A 22,172-nucleotide genomic window follows, 5' to 3' on the forward strand; every position below is an offset into this window, starting at 1 on the left:
AAGTCTATTTGACTGGCTCAGTTGAATTTGGCCCAAAAACAAAAAAAAATAGAGAAAGAAATCGGCAAGTACTGTGCACGTAACTGGGGAGAAGAGGACACCCGATGGGAGTCTTCTTCCTCCCAATTTGGCCAGATGGAATCTGACTCTGGGTTGGATTTCAATCGCGATCGAGCCTATTTAGAGGTATCCCTTAGTCCTCTCTCATCCCCCATTGAAGAGCCTAGGCCCTCCATTGAAGCTATCATCAGATTTCTTCGAATCCCTCTTTGATTGTTGATCGCCGTTTGCGATGTTGCCGCGACCGAATGCCGCCAGAAAACTAGGAAAGGATCCAAGCCCCTTAAGCTACACCTCTCCTCTTTCTTCCGAGGTTGTTAGGAGCTCCAATGTCGGCCAATGATCGTTAGATTTTGGCCAAGAAGGGAAAAGCTTTGTTTCACCTATTTTGATTGGCCGAACCCATGTTTTCTTGATTCTGGTTGTTTTCGCCATTAGTGCTCACCACCGGGGTCTTCCTCCGATCCCTTGTAGTGGACGAAGTCTATGGCCAAAGCTCCGGCCATGGTGATGCTGATTTCCTCAATTTAAGGGATCGAAACTCCTGTTTCTTTGATGAAATTGATGCTGCCAGCACCAGTCATCGCCGGCCACCATTGGCCGGCCGTGGGTCCCTTGACCTAAGGCACCACCACAACCACCGTTCTCTCCCTTGAATCCGGTAGGCAAAGTCTCCCATGTTTTGATACTTCTTGTCTTCTATTTCGATGGTCATCGTCGGGCATGGCACACCTTCGACACCGCCGTGGGTTGTCGGCCGCTGGGGGTCACCAACTAGAAGCACCATCGAGGGCCTTCCTCTATTTAGGAAGGAGAGAGAGGGAAGGAGAGAGCCTAATAGCTCTCTTCTTCTTCCCTTATTTCCTCCCCCCTCTCTCTTGTTCTTTTCTCTCTTGCTCTCTTTGTTTGTCACTCTCTCTCTACTCATTCTCTCTTTACATGTTTAGGTACTTTATGAAGTCAGGCTGACCCTTAGAGGATCCCAGCTAGTATTGTGCAACCTGGAGCTTTGAGCTGGTATTGATCTCAGGTCAGTATTATGTAGCCATAGGAAGGATTTCAAGTCAGAGTTATGTGACCGTTCGAGCGATTTCAAATTTTTAGGTTGATTTCTCTCTCTATCTGGATATTTTCTCTCTCTAGTTGATCCGAAATATGGTATGCCGTACTATACCGCACATACCATACTGGTTCAGTATCAGTACCGGTACGAGTGGCATACCGAAAGTCGGTACGCTAAAAAAATATGTATCATATACTGTACCGACACTATGCTAGTGTGGCACTGGTACGGAGTCTGGTACCATTATATCGAACTTTGATCCGAAGAAATTCTTGGTTAAAAGGGACTAGTGGGTAGTCTTGGGTTACTATATGATGGTGGACCCTTTAGTAGACCAATAGAAGGTTCTAGGTAGTCAGACATCTCGGATGATTTTTGGTATTAATTTAATTTTGTAGGAGAACAATATTCAGAAAAAGAGGACGTCGGGCAGGGTTCTGTGCATCTTGATTCGTAGATCGCAATGTGGACAGGTGATTAGTCTGTCTAGGTTGTCAGCAAAAAAATAAAAATCCTTGTACACTTGCCTGCATGATTATAGATATTTTATATACATACATATGATATGCTACTGATTAAGATAAGTATAATATAATAATTCTTTTATTATGGTGTTTGTATTAAACTATATTTTTTTATGATTGATAGTATGATGGATGCATATATGAGTATGATTAACATTTGCATAATCGGATTAATGGATGTGGTGCTCTAGATTAACTATATTATATTGATTGCCCTGTCACGGGTGGAAAACATGATAATTATCGATTGCTTCATCACAAGCTGGAAATGTGACACTTATCGATTGCCCTATCACGGGCGAACAACGTGACTGCAATTAGTCTAAAGCCGAAAATTTAAAGAATCGATGATTGTCTCGTCATACGTTGAAAATGTTACGCTCGATTGTACTGTCACGAGCGGTAAATGTGGCACCTTTTGATTGTCTCATCGCAGACGAAAAATGTGATCGAAATTTGGCCCAAAGTCAAAAAAATAATTGATCATAGATTCGGATCAAGTTAAAAATGAATGGAATAAAAAGTATTGAAAATAATATTGAAAATCTATGAGATATCGTATGATATATCAATCTTAAGTGACTGAATTTCTATTGATATTTGACATACGTATTTATACTATTTATTCGAGCATTATTGATAGTCAGTTTGTGATTCAATGATGTATGCAACGATCTCTTACTATTTTTAAACTTATATTATTATTATATTGGTGTGAACGTGTGGAGATTTTTAGTGGGCTGTAAAGCTTATACCACCTCTTTTCTTTTTCTTTCAAAGTTGCAAGTTGTTTGGCACTTGGCTATAGTTGGGATCACAAGTGAAAGGATAAGTAAAAAGGCCACCACTGATACTGGTTGGATGATTAAATTTTGTAACATTACCACATTTGTTAGTTGTTATGAATTCAGATCATTATTATTCAATAATATTGAGGTTGTAATAAATTTTCAGGCCTTGTATGTTCTCTAGGGCTTTAGACCTAGGTGTTGGATTCGGGGCATGACAGAATAGTATTGGAGTGGTTCCGACCTATGACCTATGTGAACTAGAGAATACTATAGCACAATTATATTTGAGATAACCATAAGTTGATTGTGATATTTGTGATTGGATTTGAACAGATTTATATCTATAGCCTAGCGTAAATGTCAGGACTTAAACAGGAGGAGTATGTGATGACACGTGCTGGCATGTGTTTAGTCCCACATTGGTTATTTGCTAGGTAGATCTCGATACTTATATAGAATCAAGGAACCTAAATAATAGCTTTCAATTAGCTTTTTGGGGTGAGGTCTTGCTTTGTTACAAATATGGTGGTAAAGAGCAGCTTAACAAGATGACTCAGTTCAATTGAGGTCATGGATTAATCACGGCTTGGAACAAGGAGGCACGGTTTAGGATGGCTTTACCTGGCTCATCGCATTTCAGCATGTTTTACATGGTTGAGCACACTTTGAGCTGACCGTGGATATTACCGTATCATATAACTCGTGTTTCAGAGACGTGTTAACAACATTTTCTCTTATCTGCAATTGCACTGCCATCTCGAACTATGAATTCAGCTGTCCATGCATTTCCCCTTAAAGTCTTCCTTTGGTTGATCTCGAGGAATAAGCTCTGTGCTTGCTAGGAAAGGTTGGCAAGTTGGCCCTAGTGGTGCTCTTTGTGGCTCGAGAAGGGAATCCCACTCGCATTTAATTCTAAAATGCTCCTTCTCAAGAAGCCTATAGAACACCATCAAAATCCAATTGTAATTGAGGGGTTGGCCGGCTAGTTTTCAGGACCTTAATTTGGACGGCTTGGAGAAGGAAGGAGTGTCAACTAGCTCTAAGAAAGACCGGAGACCAATTGTGTAGATTTATGTTCGGAAATTTAGAAGGAAAGGAATGCTAGAAGATTTACTAGGCGGAACACCTTGATCTATGCCATTCTACAGAAGATATTGCACACTTTCTACTCTTGGGAGCATCTGTGTCCTCTTAAAATGGCCGACAGCCATGCTAAACTTCGGTACAACTTTGGATCCTTGGTGCATCAGAGGAGAGTATCTTTAGTTTCTTTGAAACAGCCACAAAAAGGCGCTCATCGTCGTATCATATCAGTTGGGTGGTGTGGAATCTGGTGGAACTGAAGAAGGAACATCAAAAGCTAGGCTTTTTCACTCTATCTTTGTAAATTCTTCAATGAGCAGTGATTATTCCTTGTTTCACTGTTCTTCTTTCCTTTCCCTTTGTACATATTTTCTGTTAAACTCTCAATAAATCGTGGGTGGCAGTTTGCCCCCAACTTCCACCAAAAAAACATGCAAGGAAAAAGATCCCCTAGTTTCTGGATGATGAAACCGTAGGCTTCGTCATAACTGTAAAACAAACACAACTGGAACATAACAAGAGTCTATACAATGATCCTCATAAATACCAAGCCGGATAAAAAAAGTTGTAATTGTTGTGGGAAAAGAGGTTTTGCTTCAGCAATCTTTGAACAGATACAAGCACAAAAGCAGAGATTCAAACACCTAGTGATTTTCTCCTGCTTATATTACCTAATTACAGCCAAGGGGAAGAGTAGAGAGGAGTGACCACTGATTTAACTTGAAGATACTTTTCGATTGCATTCAGTCCACAGTCCCTTCCAAATCCACTCATCTTAAACCCACCAAAAGGAGCATCTGGGTCGAATGCGAAGTAACAATTGATCCAAATGGTGCCTGCACGAACTGATCTTGAGACTCGGTTCGCTATGTCCAAATCCCTAGTCAGGACTCCCGCAGCCAGGCCATATCTTGTAGCATTCGCCTTCTCTATCGCCTCCTCGATCGTCCTGACAGAAAAGGGGAAAGAATGATCAATCTCCATGCATCTTTTCTTCTGAACTTTATCATTTTATTCTACCGTCTTGACTAAATATTTCATGGAATCTTTCAGTGTTCGAAGAGGCTTACTGAAACTTCATGAGGGACATCACAGGTCCAAATATCTCATCTTGGGCGATCTTCATGTCCTCCTGGCAAAAAAACAGTAGTGGACAATGTTTCACAAACTAGATGAAAACTCCTATTGTTGCAATTGGTTCAATAGAGCAGAACTGTGATCCTTTTTGTCACCTTAACATCAGTGAAGATTGTTGGTTCAATGTAGAAACCTTTCTCTCCACAGGGTTTTCCTCCAGTCAGCAAGGTAGCTCCCTCTCTCTTACCATGCTCAATATATTGAAGAACTTTTTCAAATTGTTTCTTGTCAATCTGGACCCAGAAGAAAAAATAATGTCAAGTTCCGGAGAATGTCAAAACGAAAAAAAGGAAAAAGAAACAGGATGCTTTAACTAAACAAAATGTTTGGCTCAATCGCAAGTGAATAAAAATAAAAGAAATCCAGAATGTTATTTGCTCTCGAGATTGTTGCTTGCAATTCTATGCATATACTACAATGCCGATTCGGGTTGACCAAGAAGCAAAGAACTAGATTTACAATTTAGTAACAAGCATGGTCTTTTGGAAACGTATGGCCAGAAACTTTAGCTGAATGATGGGAAATAGCTTCTATCGTTTACTCACATGCAAACAATGTACTAGAGAAGCAGGAAGATTACCTGAGGGCCTTGATGAACATCGGGGTCCAAGGGGTCTCCAACTACCCAGCCTTTGGCGCTCTCTGCCGCCTTCTTTACGAATTCATCATAAATTCCTTCCTGAACGTAGATACGAGACCCTGCAACGCAAATTTCTCCCTGAAAATTCAAAAACCGCCAATTATATTAACTTTGTATCCTAAAGCATAAGATTTTCAACGGTAATGGGTATATATATAATAATATTGCCTTGTTATAGAAGATGGCTTTCTGGGCTAAATCCACTGCCATGTCGACATCGGCATCGTCGAAGATGATGATGGGAGACTTGCCGCCCAATTCAAGCGACACGGGCTTTAAATTACTTCTAGCAGCTGCCTCCATCACCAGGCGTCCTACTTCAGTTGAGCCAGTAAAACTAATCTGAAACCAGCAATAAATGATTAAGGTCACTAAAAATTGGCCCGTACGTACTTAAGACCATGCTGAAATCCTCAACAAGGAAGGGAATCATGTTCTATCGATCTAAAGAAGATAGGATAATATAGAATTAGCTAGTTTCAGATAGGAGATTTGCTGGATATTATAGCTCCCTTACTTTATCGACATCCATGTGCGAGCAGAGGGCCGCACCAGCTGTGGCACCGAATCCATTGACAACATTGATCGTTCCATCCGGAATACCAGCCTGTAATTAAAAGAGAAAGAAGTTGCTATTACGTTAGGAACTACTTCGAAACTACTCATTTATGTTCATAGAAATAAATTCCTTTTCTCGAGGGATCCCTATTATGTCTTGTAACAACTTAGGATTTTATCTAAAAAAATTATCAGAAGGTATTTTTTCAGATTTTTTAGACTTGTATAAATATCCGACATCTTTTCGGCAAATAATCAATGGAAGACTAAATATGAGTATTTGCATGGATCCTCGTGTGTCTACTTAACGAGTACTTAACTAGGTTTAAAAATGTGAGAAAACAAGCTATATATACCTGCTTGGCCAAGTGGGCAAAGTACAAGGCAGAGAGAGGAGTTTGCTCGGCAGGCTTGACGACCATGGTGCAGCCGGCGGCCAAAGCGGGGCTGACCTTTAAGAAGAACATGGTGGAGGGGAAATTCCAGGGTATGATGTGGCCGACCACACCGATGGGCTCCTTGAGCGTGTAGCCTTGGCACTGGCTGGACAGCTTTAGGGTCTCTCCGTGGATCTTATCTGCGGCCCCGGCGTAGTACCGCAGCATGTTCGCGCAGTGGGGGATGTCCATACTTTTCCCCATTTTGAGCAGCTTTCCGGCATCTAAACTGTCCAGCATCGCCAACTCTTCTATGTGCTCTTCGATCAAGTCTGCAAACTTCATCATCAGCCTTCCCCTCTCCTGTTCATCATTCAAAGCACTTATTAGCTAGCTGTTGTATGGATCGAACATCCATGGGTTCTCTTGACCATATTTGAATGAACGAATCATGAATACAAGCTCCTAAATATTTAAGAGACTCCTGGGAGATAATATTTGTTTTTTTTTTGTATAGTTTTTGGACACAAACTGACTGCCTCCGGACTCATTTTGATTCCAACCATGACTCCGCTCTGGTCATTTTGATTCCAAAGTTATGAGCCAGACCATTTGAGAAAGACGGGAGGGAGAAAGACCAGGATCATACATAACCGGACATGCGAGGCCATTGGCCATGGTCGAAGGCTTCTCTCGCGGCCTTCACGGCCAAGTCCACGTCCTCTTTATCGCCCTCGGCAACTTTAGCCATCACCTCTCCGGTTCGTGGGTCCCTTGTCTCGAATGTCTTCCCTGTGGGCCTGTGGCAAGGCCAGCAAGCAAACATCGTTATTATTATCAGTGAGACCTGCGCCATGTTTCTAATTCTTTAGATGTACGAATCTAGGGTTGAATTGATTGATTAAAAAATTGGGCAACAATAGAGACTTCAGTAGACTGTACATATTTTAGTTTTTCTAATCGTATGATGTTATTGAATAAATTTATCATTTTTGTTAATCACTCTCCATTTTTAATAAATTCTTCAAAATTAACTATAGTTTTCTTGAAATTATTTTTTTATTTCCAAGTAATTCGGCACATAATGTGGACCGTCTCATTTTTGATTATCTTGATTCTACTTAATTCCTATATGGGTTGGTATAGATTTGTTAACAAAAATTAAGAGTTGAGTTAGATTGATTGGCTCCAGGTCGGCCCTAGCCTAGTTTAAATTAATCTAAGATCGATCACATGCAACGCTTGAATCTTCATGTGCGCATAACTTGTTTGCCATCTAATCGTAAACAACCTACCCAGCTGATTGTAGCTTTTACACTCTCAAAAAGATGAAAGAGTAGATATACCTTTGAAGGATAGGTATAAAATAGTTATTTTTGTCTAAGTAAAACAATAATGCATTTATATTTAAACAAATTATTAACGGCTGGTTTTTTGAATAAAAAGCAAAATACAGTTTCCAAATCTAAATTCAAATATTTTCCTTATGCTCACCCTTTTCTCATCCGTATAACTTTCAGATCGATATTTCCATCCCCATTGGATCGCTTTGAAATCCGTGATGGTATTTTCTACTCCTACTGGATCACTTTGTGATCCGTGCCCTTAATCGCTCTTTCTTCTCATCTCTCTCCACACAATCCTACCACCGCTCCCTCTCCTCACATCCACCAATCTCCTCCTACCGTCGGATCGCTTTGAGATCCATGCCAATAGCTCTTTGGAAGCAAGAACTTATTCTGGCTTCATTATAGATCTGGAGAAAAGGAGCAATATTTTCTTCTTTTTTCTATGGTCTATGCGTTCGCTCCACTTGTTCACCTCAAAAGAGCACAGTTTTTGATGGAATACCTCGAATTAAATAATACAAAAAATGGAAAACTGACATCTGAACTAATTAATTTTTTTATCGTATTAGCATTGGAATCCGGAATAAGATATTATCTCTATATCCTGATCTAGGGAAACTATATAAGTTAGAGGAAGGAGAAGCTGGGTACGAGAGACGGAGTCGACGAATTGGCCATTGATGAAGAGCTTGGTGAACTTTATCGCTGGCATCTTGAAGGCACCGCCGGAGTTCCCGTTGCAATGGTCAGCCATGGAGAAGAATAGCCGATGTCTCTCCGCAAACAGATCCTTCCTTCTTCCCAGAATATCCCTCCCCTTCTTTGCGTTTGCGGCGAAGCAGAATGGCTCGGTCAGCCTTTTTATGGAGTTCGTGAAGATGTTTTTCCATAAAAGGATACTAGTATTTTAGTGATTTTATTAATACTTACTATAAATACTAATAGACTTACTATCTTACCCTATCTATATCCCATTTGGGACATAGAATTATACTAATATTTTAGTTTAGTATTTATTATATTTTAAGGTATGCTGATTTGATCATGTTCTTATAATTTTTTAATAATATATTATTTTATTATATCAATAGATATATACAATTCTTATTAAAGTTCATTGCTTAATATGCAATAGTATTAATGCTGCCGATGTTAATGTGCGCAGGATCATTAATGATCATTGCTTAATATGCCACAGAAACTTGGTTATTGAAGTATTTTATTTATTATAAATTTATTACATAGCCAAATTGCATTTCAAAAGTAGATAAAAAATTGGAGAAAAACAACCATGCTTTATGCATATCTATTAATGACACTGGTATAATGATGGAAGTTTATGCATCGATTCATCTTGTGCAAAATTTTTTGCATATGAATGCCAATAACAGATGTATCAATGACAGAAATTTCTGTACAGTAATAAATAAAGTTCATTGCTTAATATGCAATAAACTTTGACTATTGAAATTTTTATTTATAATAATTAATTCTATTACTGTATAGTATTTTCCAAAAGTAGTTGAAAAATTGTACTTCGTACACGTGCACTTTATTGAACCACTTGATTGCATCAACAGGAGTCTTCATCTAGTTCCGGAAAGATAACATTATCCGTTGCTTTGTTGCCAGGAGGACATGAAGATTGCCCAAGATGAGATATTTGGAGCTCTGATGTCCCTCATGAAGTTTCGCTAAGCCTCTTCTTGCACTGAAAGATTCCATGAAATATTCAGTCAAAATGGTAGAAAAAAATGATGAAGTTCTGAAATAAGAATGCATGGAGATAGATCTTTTTTTTTGTCACAAAAAAGAAAAAAGAAAAATAGAAGGCATGTTTTCCTAGAAAATTATACAACTAAAAAGAATGTAATGAAATTTCGATGAAGCTCGGATCAGTTCCCCTTACGCGAGACTAGTACCGTACTCATGGCATCATGCTTTCCCCTTTCTGTTAGGACGATCGAGGAGGCGATAGAGAAGGCGAATGCTGCAAGATAGGATCTGGAATCGTAACCAAGGATTTGAGCATAGCAAACAGAGTCTCGAGGTCAGCTCGTACAGGCACCATTTGGATCAACTGCTGCTTTGCATCTCACATGGATGCTCCTCTTGGTGGGTATGGATGAGTGGATTCGGAAGGAAGTTTGGATCCAAGGCAGCCGAAAATGTATCTTCATGTTAAATCAGGAGTCAGCTCCTGTAAACTTTTTCCTCACCCGACGGACACTAGCCATAAATTATTATTTGAGTTTCTTGATTCTATATAAAGACCCATGATCTATCCAGCAAACATGCTCGTACGGATCCTCACATACTCCTCTCGTTTTGTTGGGCATCCCTCCTTATGCATTTAATTATGCTTAGAAGTTGTGAGATATGTTGTCTTCAAATTTGTTGGGAAGACACTTGGTTATTCAATGTTTGCTTGGGTAATTAAAGCTTCTTTGATTACTTGTTTCAAGGCAAACTTGGGGAACATTGGTGCTTCTTTGGAAGCTAGTTTTTGGGATTCCAAAAGGCTAATAGGAGTGAAAAAATTCAGATTAGTGTGCTAGAATTTAAAGCTGTTAATTGGACTGCATTTTTGTGTCTCTTCGGTGACTTGAAGAGCTTGGTGCCTATTTTTCCAGCAACCTTTCACTCTTTTGTTTTGGAGCTTTTGTGTAGCTACTTCCTCCTTTGTCAAAAGCTTCATTTTGGCCTACAAATCCCTTGTCATTTTGTGAGACATTTGTGTTTCTTGTAAACGCTTTGTAATCCTACAAAGTTAGTGAAATTGGACCTCGGTCCCGTGGACGTACCTCAATTGAGGGAACCACGTAAAAATCTCTTGTGTTCTTGTTTTGTTTTTTATTCTCTTTATTGATCTACACTTGTGGGGAGCCATTTTTCCCAATACATTTAAGCCCTGACGTCCTCGTCAGGTTGAGTTTAAATTCATTCAAATTTAATCACAGGCACTACGATAGATCTATGGTCAACTCTAATAAATCTGTGTTGCAGCATAGTCTACATAGGTAATGGACCAGGTCTGCTCTGATACCATTTGTCACAACTCAGGATCTGACCTAAAAAAACTAGTCAAAAAGTATTATTTGAGTTTTTTAATCTTGTATAAGTGCTCACAGGGTCTGTGCGAAGATTGCTAAAGCAAAATCTCATATATATCCCCCCAGAATTTGAACTTTGCTAGTTATGAGGATCATTCTATAGACCCATGTCATCTTCCAGTGGTGCTTCTTTCTCTAATATTACTTCATTTTTTATAGTTATGGCGAATTTTATGGTTTCATCATCCAGAAAGAACTGGGTTTTTTTTTTTTTTTTTTTTGATATCTTGCATGTAATCTTGCCGGACAAATCTGACTGCATGAAGAGTTACATGATGCAGTACCGTCCGTCGTCAACCTAGAGAGTGCCAAACCTCCTCAAATATGCTTGAAATGCGATGAACCAAGCATCATCCATCCTAAACCGTCGTGACAATCTATGATTAGTGGAACAATATCCTGAACTCCCACATCACCTATCCTTCATGTACCGTACCAATCTCTTGATTGCCATGATCCAAGAGGTGACCACATAGAAGACTTATAATAGTTTTCAAAAATTACGTAATGATATCCAATTAGGCAAGATTACATTTTGAAAATAATAAAAAGAGATGATAGGATTCACTAATCCGGCTCAAAATAATGACATTCTGAATAGTTTCCTTAATAGGCCAGGTAAGCCTTCTAATTAGGGGTGGCAAAATATGACCCGACCCGCCAACCCGACCCGTGTTCGACCCGCCATAAACAGGTTTGGGTTTGGCCTAAACAGGTTCGGGTCGTAAACAGGTCGACCCGTTTAACCTATTTATTAATTGGGTCGGATACGGATTTTAGATGTCTGACCCGTTTAAACCGTTTAACCCGTTTAACTGTTGGGCAGGTTAAACAGGTCTAAACAGGTTAAATGGGTTAAACAGGTTAAACGGGTTAAACAGGTTAAACAGGTCCAAACAGGTTAAACGGGTCTAAACAGGTCTCAACAGGTCGGGTTGGGCAGGTTAAACAGGTTGGGTTGGACAGATTAAACAGGTCTAAACAGGTTAAACGGGTCAGGTAGGGCAAACAGGTTAAACAGGTCGGGTCGGGTTGGGTAAACAGGTTACCTGTTTATTAAACAGATTAAACGGGTCGGGTCGGGTTACCTGTTTAATAAACAGGTCAGGTTCAGGTTTGTAATTCCTGACCCGTTTAATAAATTGGTCGGGTTCAGATTTATAGTTTTCTGACCCGACCTGTATTTGACCCGACCTGTTTATGCCTGACCCGACCCGATTGCCACCCCTACTTCTAATCTGTTTATTACAGTTTACTCCTTTACATTTAAGAAATTGCCAGCCGTTGTCCCTGCTGTTATGCAGACGCGGGCAATTCTAATAATCTTTTTCTGCAGCAAATAGTTTTCAGGTGGTCGCTGTCTCTTTTTTTTTTTTGTCAAAAATAGGAGGGGAGGGGGAGGGGGAGGGGAAGGGGCAGAACCCCACCTGAGTAGCAACCCCCTCTTCCATCAAGAAATATTCGATGTGGGTCGCAAGTTTCCACGTACCTTTCCCAATCTGTGGAAAACCTCACTAAGCCATTCATGTGTGAGTACGTCATCCCAGCGCCACCTCAGTACTGATAGAAGAAAAGCATATTCACACAGAGCCATCCGGGCGTGGGGCATGCGGTCCTTTGATTTAATCAACGCCCACACATTTCGAATCCGGACAACCATCAGACTACCACTTTTAGTAAACTCAAACGGTTCGCGGTTGTCTCCTTCGCCCAAAAGAAGGATATTTTACCTTCCTTCGCGTCCATCCACCATTGGATCACCCACTGCACAGATCCCAAAGCACTCTGAACCCTCATTCATCGGCCTGCACAGCTCTCAAAGCAAGCAGTGGATGATCCAACGGTGATGGATGGGCGCGAAGGAACGTGAATCCTTCTCTCGCGCGATGGATACAACGGCAAGTCAAACGTTGCTTGCAGATTAGGAAAAAGACCTCCACGAACGCCATAAAAAGGCCCACCGAGCCACCCTGCTCCGCGGCACGCACGAGAGAGGGGTGGGATATTCTGGAAAGAAGGAAAGCTCTGTTTGTGGACAGACATCGGCCATTCTTCTCCATGGCTAACCATTGCAACGGGAACTCCGGCGGTGCCTTCAAGATGCCAGAGATAAAGTTCACCAAGCTCTTCATCAATGGCCAATTCGTCGACTCCGTCTCTGGTACCCGGCTTCTCCTTCCTCTGTCTTATATAGTTTCCCTAGATCAGGTTATATAGATAATATCATATTTCTGGATTCCCCTGCTAACACTATAAAAAATTTATTAGTTCAGATGTCAGTTTTCCAATTTTTGTACTTCGAGGTAGTCCCTCAAAAACTGTGCTCTTTTGAGGTGAACAAGTAGAGAGAACGCATCGATCTATAATGAAGCTAGAACAAGTTCTTGATAATCTTTACATATAATTTTTTTTTAAAAAAAGAATCACTGAGGCTATTTTGCGGTGGAGTAGAAATGGTCCAAGCACGATGACACGTCTGTTGCTAGGTGACGGCATTGCCGGGCAAGGTGTTTAAAGTAGCATGCTCTGTTCCTAATATGCCGATATCCTTTTGACCAAATGGCAAATGATCCATTGCCTTCTTGGTTATTGTTGCAGCAGCGGTTTTCATATTACTGGAAAGAATTGGACTATTAACCGACTCTACGAACTTTTAAATTTCTAAGTCTCTATAATCCGAGTTTCTACTCGATATTAAAGTCAAGAGAAGAAACGAAACGTAATGGAAAATATTGCTTACAGTCTATGAAAAGAAACATGAGATGCATCAGCCATGACGAAGTATCTAATTCAATGTGAATCACAATATTCCTACTGTCCATGAAAATTCCGAATCCAACGGATGCAAACCTTAAGGATGTATTGCCTTGCTCCTTTTCTCTTGGCTTTTCCCCCTTGACAAGGTTGAAAAAGGGGCGGAGTAATATCCTTTGTAAACGTAACGTCTCCTATACGCAACGTAACCTGCCAGGCCACCTCGCTGTCCCCAATTTAACTAATAAAAAACAACGCCAACGGCTTGTCCATTTCGACGTCGTTGGCCATGGGATAGAGAGGCGCTCCGTGTCGGGATAAGTTGTTCATATATTGAGGCTGTGACCGGGACAGCGTGTTCAGCCGACCAAAGGATATCATGAATAATGAACGGGTGGCTTACGTTAGCGAACGTTTACTTGCTAAAATTTGCTATGCCATACCCAAATGTTAGATAGTTTACTTTTCTTCTCCTGATATTTGAATATTGTTACAACGTGCCGTATTACGTCATTTACTTCTAAAGAGCCATAACTCTTATACAGTGTTCCCTTGTAATGACCTATGGGCTCGTTTGGTTCGCGGGAAGTATTTTCCCTCCTAGGAATATGATTCCTGGGAATCAGATTCCTAGGAAGAGGATACCTAGGAAAGTACTTTTGACATGTTTGGTTAACCATGAGAAAGTGACTAATTTCCAAAGTGCTTATGTTTGGTTGACCATCCACTTTCCTAGGAAAGTTATGTATAATTCCTATTATGGCCTTAATAAAAATTAGATCTTTAATGCCTCTTTAATGCTTCTTTAATGCTGAAGGGTCTTTTTGGGAAAAAATAAAAAAAGAGTGATTCCCACCTCATGGGAAAGTAACTTTCCCATGTTTCTCATGGGAAAGACTTTCCCATGAAATGTGGGAATAATATTCCCATGGGAATACAACTTTCCCATCTCTCTCCTTTGAAAACTCCAACCAAACAAGAGGCATTTCATTACTTTCCCGTTGACCACACTTTCCCCCCTCGTTTTCCTGCGAACCAAACGAGCCCTATAAGTCATCATAGCATATTATAATACCATGATCATATTAAATATCTTTATTTTAGCATTAGTGATTAGCTATGAGAGAAGTTTTTCAAGGGACGAGATTTGAAAGCCACATGACATGGTAACCTGAATCCAACTATCTTAGCTTCTTTTGGCTCCTTGTGAATCAAAACATCGCATGCTTTATTTCTTTGTCTGTTTATTAAGTGCAAGCTTTGACTTTTGGGCTCCACGCCACGAATATCGGGGATGACGGAAGGACAAAACTTTTTAGTCAACTAAAACTTTTGGCTAAATTGTTTGTTTGCCGCCTGGGAGGCGTGTAGGAGAATAGTCAACCTTACTCAGCACTTACATAGATTTCTATGCGCGACCAATGAACTCGGGAACTATTTAATATTCTATCTTTCAAGAAATGGATTCAGCACTATGTATTGTTTTTTTTTTGGTTTCCATACAATTAACTGAAATAGCATTTGATTGCACATTCTACCATTCTTTCATCTTTTTGAGAGCGTAAAAGCTGCAGTCAGCTGGGTAGGTTATTTGCCACGGAGATTCAGGCGTTACATATGATCGATATAGATAAATTTAAACTAGACTAGGGGCGATATGGAGCCAACCAATCTAACTCAACTCTTAATTTTTGTTAACAAAACTATACCAACCCACATCAGAATTAAGCAGAACCAAGGTAATCAAATTCGAGACGTTCACATTATGTGCCAAATTACTTGGAAATAAAAAGTAATTTCAAGAAACTTATAGTTAGTTTTAAAGAATTTATTAAAAACGAAGTGTGATTAACAAAAACGATAAATTTATTCAATAACATCATACGATTAAAAAAATTAAAATATGTACGGTCTACTGAAATCTCTACTGTTGCCCAATTTTTTTCAATTCAACCCTAGATTCGTACAACTAAGAATTGGAAACATGGTGCAGGTCTTACCGATAGTAACGATGTTTGCTTGCTGGCCTTGCCGCAGGGAAGACATTCGAGACAAGGGACCCACGAACCGGAGAGGTGATAGCTAAAGTTGCCGAGGGCGATAAAGAGGACGTGGACTTGGCCGTGAAGGCCGCGAGAGAAGCCTTCGACCATGGCAAATGGCCTCGCATGTCCGGTTATGTATGATCCTGGTCTCTCTCTCACGTCTTTCTCAAATGGTCTGGCTCATAACTTTGGAATCAAAATGACCAGAGCGGAGTCATGGTTGGAATCAAAATGAGTCCGGAGGCAGTCAGTTTGTGTCCAAAAACTATACAAAAAAAAAACAAATATTATCTCCCAGGAGTCTCTTAAATATTTAGGAGCTTGTATTCATGATTCGTTCATTCAAATATGGTCAAGAGAACCCATGGATGTTCGATCCATACAACAGCTAGCTAATAAGTGCTTTGAATGATGAACAGGAGAGGGGAAGGCTGATGATGAAGTTTGCAGACTTGATCGAAGAGCACATAGAAGAGTTGGCGATGCTGGACAGTTTAGATGCCGGAAAGCTGCTCAAAATGGGGAAAAGTATGGACATCCCCCACTGCGCGAACATGCTGCGGTACTACGCCGGGGCCGCAGATAAGATCCACGGAGAGACCCTAAAGCTGTCCAGCCAGTGCCAAGGCTACACGCTCAAGGAGCCCATCGGTGTGGTCGGCCACATCATACCCTGGAATTTCCCCTCCACCATGTTCTTCTTAAAGGTCAGCCCCGCTTTGGCCGCCGGCTGCACCATGGTCGTCAAGCCTGCCGAGCAAACTCCTCTCTCTGCCTTGTACTTTGCCCACTTGGCCAAGCAGGTATATATAGCTTGTTTTCTCACATTTTTAAACCTAGTTAAGTACTCGTTAAGTAGACACACGAGGATCCATGCAAATACTCATATTTAGTCTTCCATTGATTATTTGCCGAAAAGATGTCGGATATTTATACAAGTCTAAAAAATCTGAAAAAATACCTTCTGATAATTTTTTTAGATAAAATCCTAAGTTGTTACAAGACATAATAGGGATCCCTCGAGAAAAGGAATTTATTTCTATGAACATAAATGAGTAGTTTCGAAGTAGTTCCTAACGTAATAGCAACTTCTTTCTCTTTTAATTACAGGCTGGTATTCCGGATGGAACGATCAATGTTGTCAATGGATTCGGTGCCACAGCTGGTGCGGCCCTCTGCTCGCACATGGATGTCGATAAAGTAAGGGAGCTATAATATCCAGCAAATCTCCTATCTGAAACTAGCTAATTCTATATTATCCTATCTTCTTTAGATCGATAGAACATGATTCCCTTCCTTGTTGAGGATTTCAGCATGGTCTTAAGTACGTACGGGCCAATTTTTAGTGACCTTAATCATTTATTGCTGGTTTCAGATTAGTTTTACTGGCTCAACTGAAGTAGGACGCCTGGTGATGGAGGCAGCTGCTAGAAGTAATTTAAAGCCCGTGTCGCTTGAATTGGGCGGCAAGTCTCCCATCATCATCTTCGACGATGCCGATGTCGACATGGCAGTGGATTTAGCCCAGAAAGCCATCTTCTATAACAAGGCAATATTATTATATATATACCCATTACCGTTGAAAATCTTATGCTTTAGGATACAAAGTTAATATAATTGGCGGTTTTTGAATTTTCAGGGAGAAATTTGCGTTGCAGGGTCTCGTATCTACGTTCAGGAAGGAATTTATGATGAATTCGTAAAGAAGGCGGCAGAGAGCGCCAAAGGCTGGGTAGTTGGAGACCCCTTGGACCCCGATGTTCATCAAGGCCCTCAGGTAATCTTCCTGCTTCTCTAGTACATTGTTTGCATGTGAGTAAACGATAGAAGCTATTTCCCATCATTCAGCTAAAGTTTCTGGCCATACGTTTCCAAAAGACCATGCTTGTTACTAAATTGTAAATCTAGTTCTTTGCTTCTTGGTCAACCCGAATCGGCATTGTAGTATATGCATAGAATTGCAAGCAACAATCTCGAGAGCAAATAACATTCTGGATTTCTTTTATTTTTATTCACTTGCGATTGAGCCAAACATTTTGTTTAGTTAAAGCATCCTGTTTCTTTTTCCTTTTTTTCGTTTTGACATTCTCCGGAACTTGACATTATTTTTTCTTCTGGGTCCAGATTGACAAGAAACAATTTGAAAAAGTTCTTCAATATATTGAGCATGGTAAGAGAGAGGGAGCTACCTTGCTGACTGGAGGAAAACCCTGTGGAGAGAAAGGTTTCTACATTGAACCAACAATCTTCACTGATGTTAAGGTGACAAAAAGGATCACAGTTCTGCTCTATTGAACCAATTGCAACAATAGGAGTTTTCATCTAGTTTGTGAAACATTGTCCGCTGTTTTTTTGCCAGGAGGACATGAAGATCGCCCAAGATGAGATATTTGGACCCGTGATGTCCCTCATGAAGTTTCAGTAAGCCTCTTCGAACGCTGAAAGATTCCATGAAATATTTAGTTAAGACGGTAGAATAAAATGATAAAGTTCAGAAGAAAAGATGCATGGAGATTGATCATTCTTTCCCCTTTTCTGTCAGGACGATCGAGGAGGCGATAGAGAAGGCGAATGCTACAAGATATGGCCTGGCTGCTGGAGTCCTGACTAAGGATTTGGACATAGCGAACCGAGTCTCAAGATCAGTTCGTGCAGGCACCATTTGGATCAATTGTTACTTCGCATTCGACCCAGATGCTCCTTTTGGTGGGTTTAAGATGAGTGGATTTGGAAGGGACTATGGACTGAATGCAATCGAAAAGTATCTTCAAGTTAAATCAGTGGTCACTCCTCTCTACTCTTCCCCTTGGCTGTAATTAGGTAATATAAGCAGGAGAAAATCACTAGGTGTTTGAATCTCTGCTTTTGTGTTTGTATCTGTTCAAAGATTGCTGAAGCAAAACCTCTTTTCCCCCAACAATTACAACTTTTTTTATCTGGCTTGGTATTTATGAGGATCATTGTATAGACTCTTGTTATGTTCCAGTTGTGTTTGTTTTACAGTTATGACGAAGCCTACGGTTTCATCATCCAGAAACTAGTGGATCTTTTTCCTTGCATGTTTTTTTGGTGGAAGTTGGGGGCAAACTGCCACCCAGGATTTATTGAGAGTTTAACAGAAAATATGTACAAAGGGAGAGGAAAGAAGAACAGTGAAACAAGGAATAATCACTGCTCATTGAAGAATTTACAGAGATAGAGTGAAAAAGCCTAGCTTTTGATGTTCCTTCTTCAGTTCCACCAGATTCCACACCACCCAACTGATATGATACGACGATGAGCGCCTTTTTGTGGCTGTTTCAAAGAAACTAAAGATACTCTCCTCTGTTTGTTAAGAATCAGTTCGGGAAGAAGTCTGATGCACCAAGGATCCAAAGTTGTACCGAAGTTTAGCATGGCTGTCGGCCATTTTAAGAGGACACAGATGCTCCCAAGAGTAGAAAGTGTGCAATATCTTCTGTAGAATGGCATAGATCAAGGTGTTCCGCCTGGTAAATCTTCTAGCATTCCTTTCCTTCTAAATTTCCGAACATAAATCTACACAATTGGTCTCCGGTCTTTCTTAGAGCTAGTTGATGCTCCTTCCTTCTCCAAGCCGTCCAAATTAAGGTCATGAAAACTAGCCGGCCAACCCCTCAATTACAATTGGATTTTGATGGTGTTCCATAGGCTTCTTGAGAAGGAGCGTTTTAGAATTAAATGCGAGTGGGATCCCCTTCTCGAGCCACAAAGAGCACCACTAGAGCCTACTTGCCAACCTTTCCTAGCAAGCACAGAGCTTATTCCTCGAGATCAACCAAAGGAAGACTTTAAGAGGAAATGCATGGACAGCTGAATTCATAGTTCGAGATGACTGTGCAATTGTAGATAAGAGGAAATGTTCTTAACATGTCTCTGAAACACGAGTTACATGATACGGTACCATCCACCGTCGGCTCAAAGTGTGCCCAACCATGCAAAACACGCTAAAATGCCACGAGCCAAGTATAGCCGTTCTTGTTCCAAGCCGTGATTAACCCATGACCTCAATTGAACTGAGTCATCTTGTTAAGCTGCTCGTTACCGCCATACTTGTAACAACCCAGATCCCACACCCTGAACCCTAATAGCCGAGTCAGCTGCATGACATGGCCACATACTTCCTAGGATAAAGCCCTAGAGAACATGCAAAATCTAAAAATTTATTACAACCTCAATATTATTGAACAATAATGATCTCAATTCACAACAATTATAAACTATTACAAAATTTAATCATCCAACCAATATCAGTGATCTTTCTATTCATTCTTTCACCTGTAATCCCAACTATTGCCAAGTACCTAACGACCTACAACTCTGAAAGAAAAAGAAAAGAGGTGATGTAAGCTTTACAGCTCAGTAAGAATCTCCATATATCTACACCAAGAAATAGCAAGAAATCGTTGCACACATCATGAAATCACAAACCGACTATCAATAATGCTCGAATAAATAGTATAAATATGTACATCAATTTATACAAGAGTTCCAACCTCTTAAACTGAGAAAATCAATCCTCATAGTCAGAGCTCTGAGCATGGTCTCTGATCACTGCGAGGGATTAGAGGAAGATCTCAGCGGTGGAAACGACCGAAATCGAGAAAAACACGGATTCAGCCAGTCAAAATAGGGGATATAGATCTTTCCCCTTCTTGGCTAAAAATCTGATAATCACCGGCTGGCATTGGAGCTCCTAACTATCCCGAAAGAAAGAGGAGAGATTCTGATTGCTCGTGGCGTACTCATGTCTGAGTGTAGGTTGTTTTGAGCCAAATAATATGCAAGAAACTCTCCCAAGCGCCACCCAACGCAGCCTTCGTGCATTATTGACCCTCTCGAGTCTTCCATCAACATTCTTTGTCCTGATTATCAGACACTTAGTTTGAAGCCATTTAGCTTCTTTTTCTCATATATGTTCCTCTCTTTCCTTGACAATATAACTTATTACTGTCCCTCATCTCCGTTGTAAGTTCGATTAATCTTCAATAAAAGCCAAAAGCCAGATGGCTCTTTTGCCTCCTTTTTACACCCAAAAAAAATAAAATTAATTTGACACGAATCTTTTGATGTTCCGGCCTATCCGGTCCCATTCGTTCAACCGTCGAAGTGCGACAATGGTTGGCTTGGTCCACAATAACTATAACCTCAGCGAGTCAACTAACCGCTTCAACCCGTTCTCAGCCGGCTGCAATGCAAGTACTCTGCTCGATCGCCTTCTTTCCTGCATGTAAGCCCACATGATTCTACTACCTTTCCATTCATGTCCAAGCATCATCATCATCATCATGATCGCTTCATACCTTCTAGCCGGCTACGTACTAAAAATCGTAAGTCTCCTTGCCTTCTCTAGCTGTGCTTCTTTTCATACTTGGAGAATGAGTTCCTTAAGAGTGTATGCTTTGCTCTTCGCAACCTTCTTCTTCTCAGGGCTCATGCAACTTGCCCTAGGGGAGCCCACAGCAACTTCTCTAATTGTCGATGGCAAGGCGATCGATCTAGGGATAGCGTACGTGCTTATGCTGGCAGCCCTTCTCGTTACATACCTTGTTCACCAAGTCTTCATGAATGAACTGAAGATGGAAACAAGGACGCTATGGACCTTTACGTACTTATAGCTGCTATGGAGAGAGCTCAAAATTGTATTAATTTGTAAACATTGTTGCATATGTATGATGCATTAATATCAAATAGTGAGCTCAGGTATTTATTTCCTCGATGTCAAGGTCAGAAATTTTCCATATTCATGTAGCTCAGTTGAATCAAAATGAATGGCTCTTGCTTTTATTTTAAGTTTGATCCTTTTTTTTTTTTTTTTTTTGGTAAATAAAAGGGGTAGGGGGGAGGAAGGGACAAGCCCACCCCCGCGTAGCAGCCCCCACTGGGCCCCCGCCCCGCCAGGAGAATGTTCGATGCGGGCAGAAATGGCCGTGTGTTGGGCACTCCGACCGATTTTACTCATACCCTCCCCACCCGTAGGCCTGGCTCAGCTACTCCTCTGAGCTCTGGCTCGAGTCCCACGTGTGAGTACGTCACACCCGGCACCACCTCGGCTACTAGCGGTTCAAGAGCGGTCCTACACCACAAGTCCAAGCAGTGGCCAAAAGTTTGATCCTTTCAAGATGGCTTTCTGTCTTACAAAATGGCTATCTTTAAGTGGAGAAGATAGGATTTTGGTCGGGAGAATGTGACGACAATGACTAATGATTCGCAAGCATACCCTTCGTTTGAATCAGAGTGTACGTAGAAAATTTAAAGAAGTGTAGAAATCCAAACCTCTGCTAGCTAGTGCTCGGCCGCAGTCCTGGCCTCTCCTCGAAGACGCCTGGCGCGCGGCGTTCGAATCCTTAACGGGGGGTCGCGTCCCTCTTCCACCAGGCCCTTATCCTCCCCCTGGAGACATCTTACCGCTCTACTTCTTCCATGGCCGACCTTCCCTTCGCCTCCCTCGCCCACTCCCTCTCCCGACCCCCACCATCTTCCGCCCTGCGGGCGGGAACCTCAACTTCCTCCACGCCTCCGGCGACGCCGTTGTCGACCGGTCCTCCAGCTTGTGTTGGACCTCGGACCCTGAAGGTGGCCTGCGGCGGCAGCGGCCGTGCAGGTGACGAGGTTCGCCGGTGGCAGGGTCTCCGTGGGGATAGAAGCAACCCAATGCAT

General features: G+C 41.1%; 2 protein-coding genes across 2 annotated transcripts; one reads left to right on the plus strand and one right to left on the minus strand.

The window, feature by feature from the left end:
* Positions 1-3,974: 3,974 nt before the first annotated feature.
* On the minus strand, positions 3,975-8,336 carry LOC120112319 (aldehyde dehydrogenase family 2 member C4-like). The gene is made up of 9 exons (XM_039131279.1): positions 8,234-8,336; positions 6,883-7,025; positions 6,213-6,596; positions 5,816-5,905; positions 5,467-5,640; positions 5,239-5,376; positions 4,754-4,891; positions 4,592-4,653; positions 3,975-4,470 (listed from the first exon to the last, which is right to left on the minus strand). The coding sequence occupies exons 1-9, from the start codon at positions 8,334-8,336 to the stop codon at positions 4,197-4,199; spliced, it is 1,506 nt and encodes a 501-aa protein (XP_038987207.1). The 3' UTR covers positions 3,975-4,196.
* A 4,319-nt stretch (positions 8,337-12,655) lies between these two features.
* On the plus strand, positions 12,656-18,500 carry LOC103720725 (aldehyde dehydrogenase family 2 member C4). The gene is made up of 9 exons (XM_008810568.4): positions 12,656-12,856; positions 15,487-15,629; positions 15,914-16,297; positions 16,605-16,694; positions 16,870-17,043; positions 17,134-17,271; positions 17,619-17,756; positions 17,854-17,915; positions 18,037-18,500. Exons 1-9 carry the CDS (start codon positions 12,754-12,756, stop codon positions 18,308-18,310), a joined length of 1,506 nt encoding a protein of 501 aa, XP_008808790.2. The 5' UTR covers positions 12,656-12,753; the 3' UTR covers positions 18,311-18,500.
* Positions 18,501-22,172: the final 3,672 nt, after the last annotated feature.

The sequence above is a fragment of the Phoenix dactylifera genome, chromosome 11 (genome assembly GCF_009389715.1).
Source record: "Phoenix dactylifera cultivar Barhee BC4 chromosome 11, palm_55x_up_171113_PBpolish2nd_filt_p, whole genome shotgun sequence".
NCBI classification, from domain to species: Eukaryota; Viridiplantae; Streptophyta; class Magnoliopsida; order Arecales; family Arecaceae; genus Phoenix; species Phoenix dactylifera.

Bases quoted from the DNA above. Each gene is read 5' to 3' on its own strand.
- LOC103720725 (XM_008810568.4), top strand. From the start codon at position 12,754: ATGGCTAACCATTGCAACGGGAACTCCGGCGGTGCCTTCAAGATGCCA. The intron at 15,630-15,913 runs GTATGATCCTGG...AATGATGAACAG, and splicing joins GGCCTCGCATGTCCGGTTAT to GAGAGGGGAAGGCTGATGAT. The intron at 17,272-17,618 runs GTAATCTTCCTG...TTCTGGGTCCAG, and splicing joins ATGTTCATCAAGGCCCTCAG to ATTGACAAGAAACAATTTGA.
- LOC120112319 (XM_039131279.1), bottom strand. From the start codon at position 8,336: ATGGCTGACCATTGCAACGGGAACTCCGGCGGTGCCTTCAAGATGCCA. The intron at 5,377-5,466 runs GCAATATTATTA...TTGAATTTTCAG, and splicing joins AAGCCATCTTCTATAACAAG to GGAGAAATTTGCGTTGCAGG. The intron at 4,654-4,753 runs GTGACAAAAAGG...TTTTTTTGCCAG, and splicing joins CAATCTTCACTGATGTTAAG to GAGGACATGAAGATCGCCCA.